General features: G+C 38.8%; 1 protein-coding gene across 1 annotated transcript in view; it reads right to left on the minus strand.

Moving 5' to 3' along the window:
* Nucleotides 1-5,067: 5,067 nt before the first annotated feature.
* Nucleotides 5,068-14,391, minus strand: part of LOC124544900 (aminopeptidase N-like) — a 132,837-nt gene continuing 123,513 nt past the window's right edge. Inside the window, exons 14-15 of the mRNA XM_047123632.1 lie at nt 7,363-7,432; nt 5,068-5,292 (exon numbers count right to left, since the gene is read on the minus strand). Of these exons, the coding sequence (XP_046979588.1) occupies nt 5,068-5,292; nt 7,363-7,432 (295 nt within the window). The remainder of the gene's footprint in view (nt 5,293-7,362; nt 7,433-14,391) is intronic.

Raw genomic sequence — 14,391 nt, forward strand, 5'->3', positions numbered from 1 at the left:
GAATATAACTGTATAACCTAATGCCCTGTAGACTGAGTGGAAGCTGTCTGATCAAAAGGAGATAGGGACCACAGAATTTTCGTGAGAAAAGTACAGCTCAAGACTTTGGTTAATCTATATTCAAGCGACATGGGGGTTAAGGAATTACCGAAATGGTAGCAAGAGAAATTCGACTACTGCACATTGATATTTCCAAGATCTGCACACACACACACAAAAAAAACCGAACATCGCTGACGTCTTCGTCTAAAAATATCAAGAAATGCATGAAGTAGTAAACAAGTGACGCTCGTACGGTGTAGCCACCGGTACAGGAAAATACAGAGTAAAAGAGGGGTTACTTCCAGAGACGGCGACTGGTCCGACTTTAAGCAATGTGGTGGAAGTAACTGCGTTACTTACGGTGCTCGACATGCGCCACAAGTTAACCAGTAAGTCAATGGTAACTCATGACCCACTGTAACAAACGGTGAATCGTGAATCGCGAGAGAATTTAAATTAAAAGTTAACACTCGCGACTTAGGCCGTGGAAGGACTCTGCCTGAATCGCAAGGATCCTAAACTGCTTACGACACCGATCTCATTTAGATCGTAACTCACCACTCTGGCTGACACCTCAGACCTCGTAACAGAGAGCGACAGCTCCCCACTGGTTCCGGGTTCAGGAATCTGCTGCCTTCCGCTGCTCCTCAGCACCGAACGTTTCCCCTGCCTCCCTCCGGACAGAATGCCCTCCGCGCTCCTCTCTGAAACCGAGCGATTCCGTAACTCCGCGTCTCGACAAAAACAATTCCGCCGAAAACTCGCGTCAGCCAACCAGGGCCTGTGCTTATTTGTTTTACCAATCGGAAGAGGGGAAATTTTTCCACGCAAGTGCCAGAAGGATCCACGCCACATATTTTCCCTATCATCCTGAATCTTTTTAGAACCGGTTTCGCTAAACGACTTTGGAGTCAATACGTTTGCAGGGGGCGTAACTTACTACTTAATCAGCAAGCAGCCAACTTCCCACTGGCGCCAGTATGTTGCTCAGACAGTGCGAAGGCATTTGCACATTTTCACATTGGTGGAGAAGGTGCACAACTTGCATGTGAGTCTCGGCCATCCTGACTTCACCTCATATGAACGAATATCTGTTATTTCAAAAAGATCTAACTTGATCGTTCCTCGATCTGTTAAGAGGAGCATCAAATCGCACATCTACATCTTCCTCCACATAAGAAGCCATCGTACAGTGCGTGCCGGAGGGTACCCTCAACCACTATTAGTCATTTTATTTCCTATATATCTCATAATTAAATTTTACTCCAGACATTTGAGTCTAATTTTTAACTACGATAATGATGGAATCTAAAGAAATGAATTAAAATTTGTGTCCCAGCCAGGCCTTTAACCCAGGTTTATCTTGTTTACTAGAAAGAAATGCTAGGCACTACACCCCTGCAGAATGCAGTGCTGCACGGACTACCCAAGTGGAATGCCTTTCCTGTTCCACCCGCAAATGGAGCGATGGATAAACGACTGTCTGCAAGCCTCCGTAAGAGCCCTAATTTCTCTAATCTTATCTTCGTGGTCTTTACGCGTAGTGTCTGTTGGCGGCATCAGAATCATTTGTCAGTCAGCTTCAAATGGAGGTTCTCTAAATTTACTCAATAGCGTTTCTGGAAAAGAACATTGCCTGCCCTCCAGGATTTCCCATTTGGGTTCCCAAAGCGTCTCCGTAATATTTATATGTTGTTTGCTTCTGCTTGTAACAAATAAACAACCTGCCTCTGAGTTGCTTCGATGTTTTCCTTCAATTTGACCTTATATGAATCGTAAACAATCTAGCAATCTTCAAGAATAGGTTGCATCAGCTTCCTATATCCACTTTCCTTTACAGGTGAACCACTCTTTTCTAAAATTTTCCAAGTAAACCGAAGTCGACCATTGCATATCTAAATTTTATTCAAAGGAGCTAATTGTGAGAGTGGCTGCAACTGTTTGTGTTATATTCACACTGTAATTACTGGTGCGAATCAGTATTAACTAATTTTGAATCTCATCGCACGGATGTCTCGTTCAAAGGGCAAGCAGCGTCGTCCTATGTTGCTTTTATAGATCTATGTTTTTGTCGTCTGTTGCCAGACTGGAATTTCACGTTAGTTAGGTTTGGAAGGAATTAGCAGATCATAAACATGTAAAAATAAAGAAGACAATGGCACACTTCTTTCTGTGTGGTTAGTGATATTAATAAACATTTAGGAAGTGGCAAAATCCAGTGGACACTTTAGAAAAGCATAAAGAAATGAGAAGTATCTGACAGATCTGTCTCAACATTGTGGAGAGAAGAGAATTGGAACTTGTGAAATGTCATAATACAGCTGGATGCTGAAGATTGTATGGGTAGGTCAGGCAACTAATGAAGAAATAATACATCAAATCACGGAGAAAATAACTTTATGGTGTAATGTAACTTGAGGGAACTGTTTATTAGGAAATACTCTGAGCAATCATGTATTATACATTGACAGTGGAGGTAACCTTGAACGCTGAATATGATAGAGGGGGTTGCATTAGCTATGCAGATATAGAGGGGCTTCAACAAGATGGCTTACCTTGGGGAGCAGGATAAAACCAGTGTATGGACTGGCTTACCTTGGGGAGCAGGATAAAACCAGTGTATGGGCTGAAGGGAATGATACTTTAATCATTTCCATTAAATCTTTGTTCCCTCACGTTTGTTTCTAATTCCCTTCCTTTGTTTTCCTGCTCCTTGAATTTCATGAAGTTTGGATGCTTGCGTTCTTCTGACTATCACTTAGTAACAAGATGGAGCCAGAAAAAAACGTGTTAATAAAATGACAGGTCTTAATATGTAGAACCCCTCATGGGAAATCATGCAGCACTGGATTGCGAGATGCTCTCTGAAACGTACCAGTATTTGACGTTATGATAAGTATGACATGAAGAGTCGACCTCAGGTGCCATGCAGCCAAATTTACAGGTTTATATAAATTTTGTAACGTTCTTGTTTCATTTATTTAATCATTTTAAAACACAATATATTATACTGTCATTAATTTCAATTTTATCGAATACAAAAACATCCTTGTTCTGGTTCTATCGTTACTAATCGATACTTGAACGTAAATCACAAACAACTCTCGATTCGTAGTTCCAAAATACTTTTCACAAGAACTGAACCTAACTTTTCGTTTGTAGTTATTTAAAGAACTCATATACATGTTAACATCTCCCAGATAACAAATCTCATGACATAAGCGACTTTGTAAAACACAGTGTTAGCGAACATATTTTGTGAATTTTAGCACTAAAAACTAAGAACCCAGTAAAACTTAATGTTTCAGAGTGGGAGGAGAGAATTAATACTTAAATTTCCACTCTCAGTTTGTAATACTTTTATGGACTTCTTTTCTGGAAGCAATACAGATATTTGTGAGTACAAATTAACATCAAAATCACATAGTGCTTTATAATTAATAGTACACACTAACCAACTTATTTCTGCGTAATTTTTATTCTGAACAAGAAGTTTAAACGGTACATGCTTAAATCTAGAGAAAGAAGCCAGAGAAGACTATAATTTAAATTTCTAATATGCTTAGATGTTTAACAAACATGGGCACCACTGTTGAATATTTGACAAAGACTTTTTCAAACCACTGCTTTCAACAGTTACGTCAGCAGTATACAATTATTTCACACATATATAAATTTACAAACTTTAGTTTATGGTCTAGCAGAGATTTGTGGCAACTGCTTGGAGGTACTGTATTGTTAGTTTCTGTATTTTTCTGATTCATGAGGGTTTTGTTGGGTGTTTCCAGGGAAATGTACATTTTCGCTATCTTTTCCCATAATTTATTTAGATATGGAGCAGAATTAGTGCTTACAATTATGAGAACAGAAAGTGCTCGCTGTTGTGTGTCTTTAGTCTGAAGACGGCCACTGGCTGGCCGGAATCAGTTATGGGATCCTAAAATGCTCGTGTGGTTGTGTCATAGATAATTTAAAAAATGAAAAGAAACTTGTTTTCTCCAAATAGTAAGTAGCTGCGCTGGATGTGTTAATTTACAGCGCAAACATGATGAAAAATAAAATAAAAGAAAAGGAAATAGATGATGAGTAGCAGAGTTCAAATCAAGAAGTAACACAGATAAACACAAACAGGTGGGAAAAAATTACAGATAGGATTACGAAAAGGAGACTGATAGTCTGCAAGCACTCCCTAAGGAAGAGTCCCAGCAAAGATGTCTGAAATGGGAAACAAGAAGGGGGTACTTGCTCCTCCCTCCACCTATCTCGCAATCTGGAGTACAGAGTATTTATTCATTACGAAATTCTCATATACTTCTGGAAGTGATTTCCCACGATTCTGGTCAATCACGTGTTCAGCCAATTGTACCACTCCGTGGTTCCCTGCACTGAGGCAATACAAGGACTTTAGCAATTGCTCTATAGCCTGTGTTTGTTTGGTCGTCACAATGTAGATTTTAGTTTACTTAAGAATTTTATGCCCCTCCCCCAATCCAGATAAATTTCTATGCACGTCTATGAGTCCTAATAGACAAAAAAGAAAAATGGTATACATTAAAACTTAAAAGATAAACCCCAGCTGACTTACTGGAGTACATGGGCATCTTGAAATAATTGTATAAGTAATCGAGAAATTGGAGACACAACAATATGTGGAAATGAAGTCAATATGTGAGAAAGTTTCCTGAATGAAACTGTTCCTACGAATCACGGAAGGAAAAGAGGAAATCAAAAACTGGAGAGCTGAAGTAGTGTAGAACTGTCATAGTGGCTTAAGTGTGATCCTATGTTCGTCTGTAAAGGGCCAAAGAAGAAAAGAAACTGAACACTAAATGTTAACTTTTGTGTTTCCTTAACACATTTTTCTTCTCCTTTGTTCTACTAACTGTTACAAACTTTAGAGGGATATAGTTTTTCAATAAGAATTTTTTGTTGCGAAATATATAAACACCTGAGGGTTTCCCCCACTGAGCGACTACTCTACCTCCTATCTCCAAACTTAAAATCGTGCTTCTCGAGTTACGGAACCTAGTTGAGCAGAGCTAACACGATGCTCCCGACGGCAGCCAGCAGGAGGTGCAGGGTCGTGGAGACGGCTGCCGGTGAGCCGCTGGCGACTGCGCTGTCGAGCCAGGCCCCCACCTCTGGCACGTGGTCCTCACCCCAGGCCACCTGCTGCTCCGCCTTGCTGATGGCGCTCTGGACGGTGGCGTTCACTGCCTGCAGGTCTGGCACACTGGACAGGGCCCTCAGCTGGAACAAGAAACACACCTGTCTGTCTGCAGATTCTCCGTTATACGGTGCATTGTGAGCCAATCATTCCTCTTTGTTGCGGAGTAGCTGTACACACATGTGAAGATTATGTCATACATCATAATTCTAATCCAGCCCCAAAGGAGACACATTTGTTTTCTTTACATTTCTATTAAATTTCAAAGGCCGAGCTAACTAATTCTCTGTATTTCCATTTCCTTGCTGCGGTGATCTCAGTCCGAACGCTGGTTTCGTGCAGATCTCCACATTAATCTATATTGTGAAAAACTTCTTCGTACTCAATTAATCACTCTGACCCTCATCCACATGAACCTGCTCTGTGTGTCTGTATAACTTTTAATCCACCACCCTTCACTCCATTACCAAACGGACGATTCATTGACCCATCAGGATGTGTCCTGCCAGCCAATCCCTTCATCGAATCCAGTTTGTCGTAAATTTCTCTTGTCCCAATTCCGTGCAGTACCTCCTCTCTAATTATTCGAGACATCCATCTTGTTTTCAACATTCTCTGGTAGCTCCACATTTCGAAAGCGTTCTTTTTGACTGCACTATTTATTGTCCAACTTTCAATTGTGTACAATGTGCTGTCTGGACAAGTACCTTCAGAAACGACTTTCTAATACTTATATTCGATGTGTGTGTGATTTTCAGACAATATTCTTGCTATTGCTACCTACATCAGCCATCGTCAGTTACGTTGGTGCACAAATAGCAAAACTCGACTACTACTTTCAGAGTCTCATTTCTTTCTATTGTTTCCTCTGCAAGACCTGATTTAATCCGATTGCACTCCATTGACTTTTGTTTTAATTTGTTGATGTTCAAAGTACAATCTCTTTTCAAGTCAACTGTATTCTCTCACAGGATTACAACTTCATCTGAAAACACAAAATCTTTATTTCTTTTCCCAGACTTTACTTCTATTACCAAATTTCTTCTTGGTTTCTTTTTCTGCTTCCTCAGTGCATTCTTCACTAATGATTCCCTCTTATGTCATTCGACCCTTATAACTGGTTTGTGTACAAGTTGTAGATAATTTTTTAATCCTTATATATTTCCCTGTCACTGTCAGAATTTCAAAGAGTATATTCTAGTCATCATCGTCGAAAGATTTCTGTAAATCTCCATACACCACAAAACATAGATTTCCTTTTCGTGATTGTATCTTTCAAGAAAAGCCATAGTCAGTATGGCTCTGTGCATTCCTACATTAGTCCTCGAGGTGAGATACGATAAGCCAAGTGCCAGAAAATTAAAATAATATTTCTCTCCAGCTGAAGCTTATATTCCTCGAGGTCATCTTCCAGAAGTTTTTCCATTCCACTGTAAATAATTCTTGTCCATATCTTGCAGCCACGACTTATTAAACTGATAGGTGGATTCACACCATCCACTTTCTAGGAATGCCACTCCAGCAAGGTACGCAATAGAGTCCAATGGAGCTTGGAAAGCAGCTCACGCATGAAAAGCTTTATTCCCTGTGAGTGACAACGTCATTAGGGGTAGAGCTTAATATCGGACTCGGGGGGGGGGGGGGGGGGGTGTTCGATATCCTCGTCTTTTTCTCAAGAAGTTTAAGGCACTGTAGAAAACCTAAATTGGAATGGCCAAGTAGAGATTTGAACACTAACATAAAATGTCGTGTGGAGAGGTTGCATGCCTTGTGGGGCATGCTGTACTGGCGCCTCTCCGACCCGTTCCGACCGTGTAACATACAATAAGTACATGTACTTTATTTGTTTTAGATCCCAGTTGGACTCCTACTTATTGGCTCTCACAGTTACATGATCATATCTGTTCTGGTTGTTGAGACTATGACTTCACTGTGTGCGTTTTGTCTGTTAACTGGTATGGGTTCCACGCCTCCATCTAAAACATGTGAAATACGTGGCGGGATGGTTACTTCCAAATAAATGTCCACAGCTGATCTCAATCCCCACTTTTGGCCACCCTGTCCATCTGAACTTTCTTTAACTATTTTAATGTTTTTCAGCTCTAAATATCATTTAGTCCTTCTCTTCTTTAATATAAGACATGTAACCTCACCTGATTCAGTTGTTCGTTTGTCACCACTTTCCCAGCGAGTCCACTGATGATCTTCTGCAAAACGCTGGGCCTGGGAAGCAGAATATTATGTTATGACGCGTCTGAAATGGAATATTATATTATTAATCCGACACGTTTACATAACCATGTGAAGATGTGAAAGAATGAAGGAATTACTTTGCAGTTTCAAATAGCTTGCAAAGTCTTTGGATGAGTGCTACGAATCTTACGAAATCGTATTAGACACCCTCTTTGCTACATCAGGAAATGTATCGAAGAATGGACACAACATGTGTGTAATTTCTGTCAGAGAAAGTAAACTTAAAGAACTGAACGGTTTCAAACCACTTTAGATGGGAGTGGACAACATTTTAGGCAGTTTCGGTGAAGCAGACAACACAAGTTACTGGTGCCTGTGTCCGGTAATACTGTGGACGGGAATCGTCAGGGAAGCTCTAAACACACCCACAGCTCTGAAAGAGAGCGGTTGCACACACTCCATTCTTTGTTGGAGGAAATAATTTACTTACAAAATAAAAGCTTTATTTATACGTGTATTCGATTTGTACCATGTTGTATCACTGATTCAACATTTTATTTCAACTTACGTTAGAATACTGGACAATATGTACATCATTCTTGAAGCATTTATTAGAATTCGTCTAAATAGTATACAGTCATCCTGTTTTGAGAAGACAGCAGTGTTAGATGAAGTTCGCTGATGTTTAGTTAACATACTCACTGTTCGTTTTCCATGTTAGTCAATTTTATGGATCATTGTATGATTAATCATAATTACGTTGAAGATATCATTTTCCATTCATATTACTTATTCATATGTAAATATGGCTACGTGATGATGATTTACAAAGTTTCTTTTGTTTAATACAGATGTGAATTAATAATTCCTACCCACCAGCTCTACAAATCGCAAAGATATGGAATGGATGCAGTATCATTGAAAAACTTTTTTAGTTTCTTTTTCAAATTTAACTTTTCTGTCTGGAAGATATTTCACATCATTGGATAAGTGATGAAAAGTTTTGTTGGTAGCATTGTGCACCTATTTTTGTCTTAAAGATAATCTTTTGGTATTGTAATTATCTACATCAGTGTTCCTTTTTACCCTACTGTAAATTATTCACAACAGACTTTGTGAGAGAAATAAATACACTTTGAAGCTTTAGTCAAAATATCTAACTCCTTAAGCGGATCTCTCTAAAATATTCATCAGTCAAAATGTGCTCTAAAAATAATGAGTTGCTCGTCGGTGATCATTTTGTTTATTAAGAATGAGGTATCCCAGACCATTATTTCGTACATAACGCACTGAAAATACGCAAAATTATAGCGAAGTGGACGATCCACCGTACGCCAGTACGTCAGCAGACATTCGGATTCTGGGCAGTCTGCAACATTGCTCAAAGACAAGTCGGAGTGTCTTGGAATCTCATGAAAATTTCAACATAGGCAATCAACGTACCTAGCAACTTTCATTGCAAACTCATTGTTGAAAACCGGAAAATTAAAACATCTAACAAATGCGCTAAAGGACCACAACGTACTCATAACAGCCATTCAAGAGACACGATACATGGATACAGATACATTCGATTCCGATGGTTTTAGGATATACAAAGGGAAAGTGGGACCGAGAGTAATGAAAAATGTACCACGTCTTGGAACAGCCTTTATAATCAACAAAAAAATCTTGAACTCAATAGTTGACTTTGATTCCAAATCAGAAAGAATCTCAGGTCTTACATTCAAAAGCACAAACAAAATCTACACAATTATCAATGCACACGCCCCTATAAATGAGGATAACAGAAAAAAAACAAAGAAAAATTGGAGGCCTTTTGGAATCATCTACATGACATTATACAGAAAATTCCAGATAAAAACATCATCATTCTTCTTGGAAATTTTAATGCACAGATTGGTAAAGAAAAAAGATATAAGAAAATAGTTGGAGACTATCCTGCACACAAGAGAACAAACAGAAATGGTGTGAGGCTAATAGAACTTTCCCAAGCACACAATTTAGTTCTTAAATCCACAGCTTTCAAGAAATACCACGAAGACAAAGACATGGATATCCCCAAATCCTAGCCTTGGGGAATTTCAACTTGATCATGTGCAAACAAGAAGATTTCTCGCAAAGAAATCATGAGTGTTAGGGTACTCAGGAGTGCAAATTTGGATTCAGACCACTACCTTTCTAAAATTAAGTTCAAAGTCATCCAATACAGGAAACGTAGCATAAAACAAATTAAGGGTCGGATATACAGCATAGAAAAGATATTAAAATCAGATGAATTCACAGCAGCAACAGAAACTATTCAGACGCAAAGCTGGGGGGATATCAAGGAAAACCTCATTACTACAGCTGAACGTATAGCACCTAACATAAAAAGTAAAAAAACATGCCTGGTAGTCGCGGGAATGTGATGCCCTCGTTGAAACAAGAGAACTGGCATGGCAAAACTGGCAGTCACAGAAAACAGAAGAAAGCAGATTGAATTTCATTACAGTTAAAAAACTGGTAGCTACAACTATAAAAAGTATTAAGAAGACACATGAAAACGAAATTCTCCTCCAAATTGATGGATAATTTTCTAAAAACAACACAAGAAGCTTTCACAGAACTTTCAAACAAAGGTTGTCAAGATACAAATCACCCACCCTCCAATTTCGTGATGTAAATGGGACCATCGCTCACAGTAACACGGAAAATTGCAAAATACTAGCAGGCTACTTTGAGAAACTCTTGAATTGTGAACCCATCTTTGAAAAATTTGAATCCATCCCAAATAACCGTGAGAAGCCGGATTCAGAACCACCGACGACTGAAGAACTACAGAATGTCATTTCAGAACTTAAAAACAACAAGGAGTCCGGAGAATACCAAATAGTGGCCGAACTATGGAAAAAGGTTGACAAAAATGCAATTACATCCCATAAGTGTGTTTTCGATAAAATCTCGATAGAAGAAGAGGTCCCCACAGAATGGAGAACAGCTCTCATCCACCCTATCCACAAGAAAGGTTTGAAGACAGACCGCAACAACTACAGAGGAATATCGCTGCTGGATATAACATACAAGATTCTTTCTAAAGTCCTTTTGAACAGGGCAGAGCCGCCGCAATTGGACCCGCAAATCTGGAGGTTTTAGAAAGGGTGGATCATGTTCGGAACAAATACTGAACCTCAAAAACATTATGGCATACCATAAATCACGGGCAAAGACATACGTAATCTCCTTCATTGATTTAAAAAAAGCGTATGATTCGATTGATAGAGAATCTCTAGTATCAGTCCTGGAAGAAATGTGTTTGGATAAGAAAACAACTAATATTATAAAAGCGACCTTTACAAATACATTTTCGAAAGTTAAATTTATGGGCAAATTATCGGAACCCTTTGAAATGAAAACGGGAGTGCGACAGGGGGATGGGCTCTCGCCGTTGCTGTTCAATTGTGCGCTTGAGAAAGTAGTCAGAGAATGAAACACAAATATTAAGAGTGCTATAAGACTGGGTTCCAAAAAGAAGAACCTTAAAGTAAATTGCATTACTTTTGCAGATGATATGGCCCTGTTTGCTGAAACAATGGAAGAAGCACGGGAGCTAAAGAAAACTAATGAAACAAGCACCTAAAATAGGTCTTCACATCTCCTTTGAAAAATCGAAGATATTGACAAACATCAAGCACTCATGTAAATACATCAAAGTTCAAGAACAGAAGATTGAAATAGTAAAGGAATTCAAACAACTCGGAGAATAGATTAGTTGGAATGCTGGGGAAAGCAAAGCAATGGAATCCAGAAAAAATAAACTTGAACTGACCTTCCAACTGACAAAAAATACATACAACAAAAAATCCCTTTTATGGGGTCCAAAATTACACATTGCAAGACAGTGATTAAGCCAGAAGAACTGTAAGAAGCAGAGACACTAAACATGAATTTCAAAGGCCAAATGGAGAAACTTAAGCTAAAGGAAACAAAAATTTTAAGAAAAATCATAGAGCCAAAATTTCAGGACAATAAGATTATATACATCAAAAATGAAACTCTCTACAAGAAAATTGAAAAACTTTCAGGTACTATGCGAAGAAGGAGAATAAATTTTTATGGTCATCTTCTCAGAATGAATTCCAACAGATTAACTAAACAAATCTTTGACGAAACCCAAATGGTTTAAAGAAACTGAGGAAGATCTAGTAGAATTAAAGATTTCAGAAAATTCACTTACTGTTCGAACAGCTAAATTAATTATTAAAGATGAAAACATGCGGTTCCAAGACAAATCTACACAAATGTCCAAACGCTTCATCTCGGAAGAAGAGAGGAAAAGATCAGACAAATGAAGAAATACTGGGCCCTAAGGAAAGAACAACGCACAAAGAAATTATTGATCCAGCGAACCCCAAAGAAGGTGAAACGAAAGAAGAAGAACAGTTTCAATATATTTAAAGTTATAATTAATTGTTTGAGATTGTGAAGAATGAAATAAATTTAATGAGAGAAAAAACAATTATAGCAGCTGGTATCGAACCAAAGCCAATGAATTGGCAGTAGATGTGTTTGACCACTGGGCTACTTGACTCATACATGAATTTCTGCTCGAAAACCCCTCACACTCTACACTTAAGCGTTGCAGGCGTGTTTACTCACCCCGTCCTACCAATCCTCTCATTTCTGTGAATGAGTTACTTCCATATTTCGGTGAATAAAAATGTTTCGAGTGTTTATCATATAACAGACGTGCCTCTTTGCGTGCTATCATATACAAAAAGCCTAGTTTCGATATCTTGAACCGTTTTACAAGTATGACGTTTGCTGTGACCACAGGATTCCCTACGTACAGAAACGGAAATGAGCATGTTACGCACGACCGTCCGCCAGATATACTAACTCGTGGGCGAAATGAGATATCGTTCTGCTCTCAATTTCAAATAAAATTTTGACTACTTCTCTACATTTCATACACAGCAATGTATATGCTAAAACCCACCGTACCCAAAGTTTACGCAGTGCGTTTTTACCTCTGCTAACCCTTTAAAATTTCGTGCACTGCATTACTTAATAACGAAAAGAAATTCACGCGTGACCTACCCACGGACTTAAAAATCAATAACTTGAGGAAAAAATGACATATCGTCCTGCTCTCAATTTTAAGTAAAATTTCCATATTCTACCTACATCAGTGTGGCTGAGCCTCATTTCAGCACTTGAAGTTGCTTTCTAGTTACCATGAACAGTGCATTACAAAACATGCTTTTGTCCAATTAATTTACATACCAGCACGCATTCGAAGAGAAATGGCGTAATTTTAGTGTGCACTCTGGCTCGAATTCGAAGAGAAATTGCACAATTTTAGTGTGATTTCCGGCTCGCGTTTGGAGAGGAATGACATAATTTCAGTGGTGATCACATGATCGCCAACTACTACTCTGAATAATTGACGAGTGTAGCCGAACCTGTAAGTACACACTACCACTGCATGCAGTTATTATTGCATAATTTTATGTATTTTGTCAATCACTTAGAGGAAAAATATTGAAATGGATACTAATGCAGAAAATGTGGTCAACTGAAGTGTCCTTTTCATTCAGAAATTTCATTTCTTCCCATTACATTTGAATATTTTACTTTTTGCAGATAATGCGTATCCATTATATACAGCTTCAATCAATCAATCATAAATCAGTCACTCGATCGATCGATCGATTAAGAGATGTGAGCAACTTATTTCTATGATCAATGAAATTTCGCATCTTTCGATCGGGGGGGGGGGGGCGCTTCACAGCTTAGAAGCCGCAAGGCTGTTCTTGTATGAAATAGCATTCGCCAGTCTGTTTTGTGTACTGTGTTCTGATGTCGAGGAGTCCTGTTCTGTGATGTGACTTAGGGGGAAGATTGCTTTTGGTGGTTGTCCGTGGCGGTATGGAGATTCTACAATGATGAGAAAAATGGGTGGGATCGTTTGCCACAGCAAAGCTTAGTTGTGGGCGGTAGATCATTTCGGCACTGCTTGCTCATGATTACTCCGTGATGAGGAAAGTGGTATTTTCTGCATGGTAAAATGGCAACTTGAGGTAGCTCAAACTTGATTAAATGGAAGCTGATTACAGCGATGTCTATGATCTTTTCAACTCGTCATGCTGTGGGTTCAAATTTTTCCTCCGCACATAAACTGTGAAAGAGTCGTTGCTTCGTTTATAATCGTGTACTTGCAACAGAGTATTCTCGTTATTTATTCTGAATTTGAATTGTATACCTACTGCTTCGTGCCCGCGTAAATCGATTTAATTGTATTTAGTAACGATATATATATGCCTATTAACCACCTACTTCTGGAATTGCTTCTATGCAAAACAAATCATTCTTTGTTAACTGTGCAGAATAGTGCCATGTTGCATGGCTGTAGTCTTGTGATACATCATGGATTCCATTCACTGTTCATGAATCTACCATCATACAGGAATACGAGAGCTGAGTTTCAGTCACAAGAAACTAGTAATAAGTGGTTACTCCCCGCATACCATTAGACTGCAGATAAGGACAAGGTAGGTCAACGGCTGCCGTTTCGACAGTCGCTGCTTGCTAAGTGTTGTGTAAAGTGATCTCAAACGTTACTGTGATGTTAGTCGCAAATGCTATTCACAAATTATGTGTTTACTTTGTGATTTAATTATTCTTGCCTTTAACTGAGAAAACACCCTCATTCGCACAGCTGGACATATAAGCGTAAAGTGAAAATTTGTTCAGCTTTGGGTAACAATGATCAATCATTACTTGCTGCTTAATATTCAAATGATAGCGCAGGTGAAAATGGGCTTAGCGTAGCTATGTTATATAAGTGTGTGTGTGTGTGTGTGTGTGTGTGTGTGTGTGTGTGTGTGTGATTATTTCTATTGAACATATGGGTGAGATTGCGTTTCTGAATTTTTTTCTGGGGCATAAGACTTGTGGGAGTAGTTCATCGCTATTTCCACACACACACTTGCAGCTTACACAAATAA

This window comes from Schistocerca americana, chromosome 8 (genome assembly GCF_021461395.2).
Source record: "Schistocerca americana isolate TAMUIC-IGC-003095 chromosome 8, iqSchAmer2.1, whole genome shotgun sequence".
NCBI lineage: Eukaryota > Metazoa > Arthropoda > Insecta > Orthoptera > Acrididae > Schistocerca > Schistocerca americana.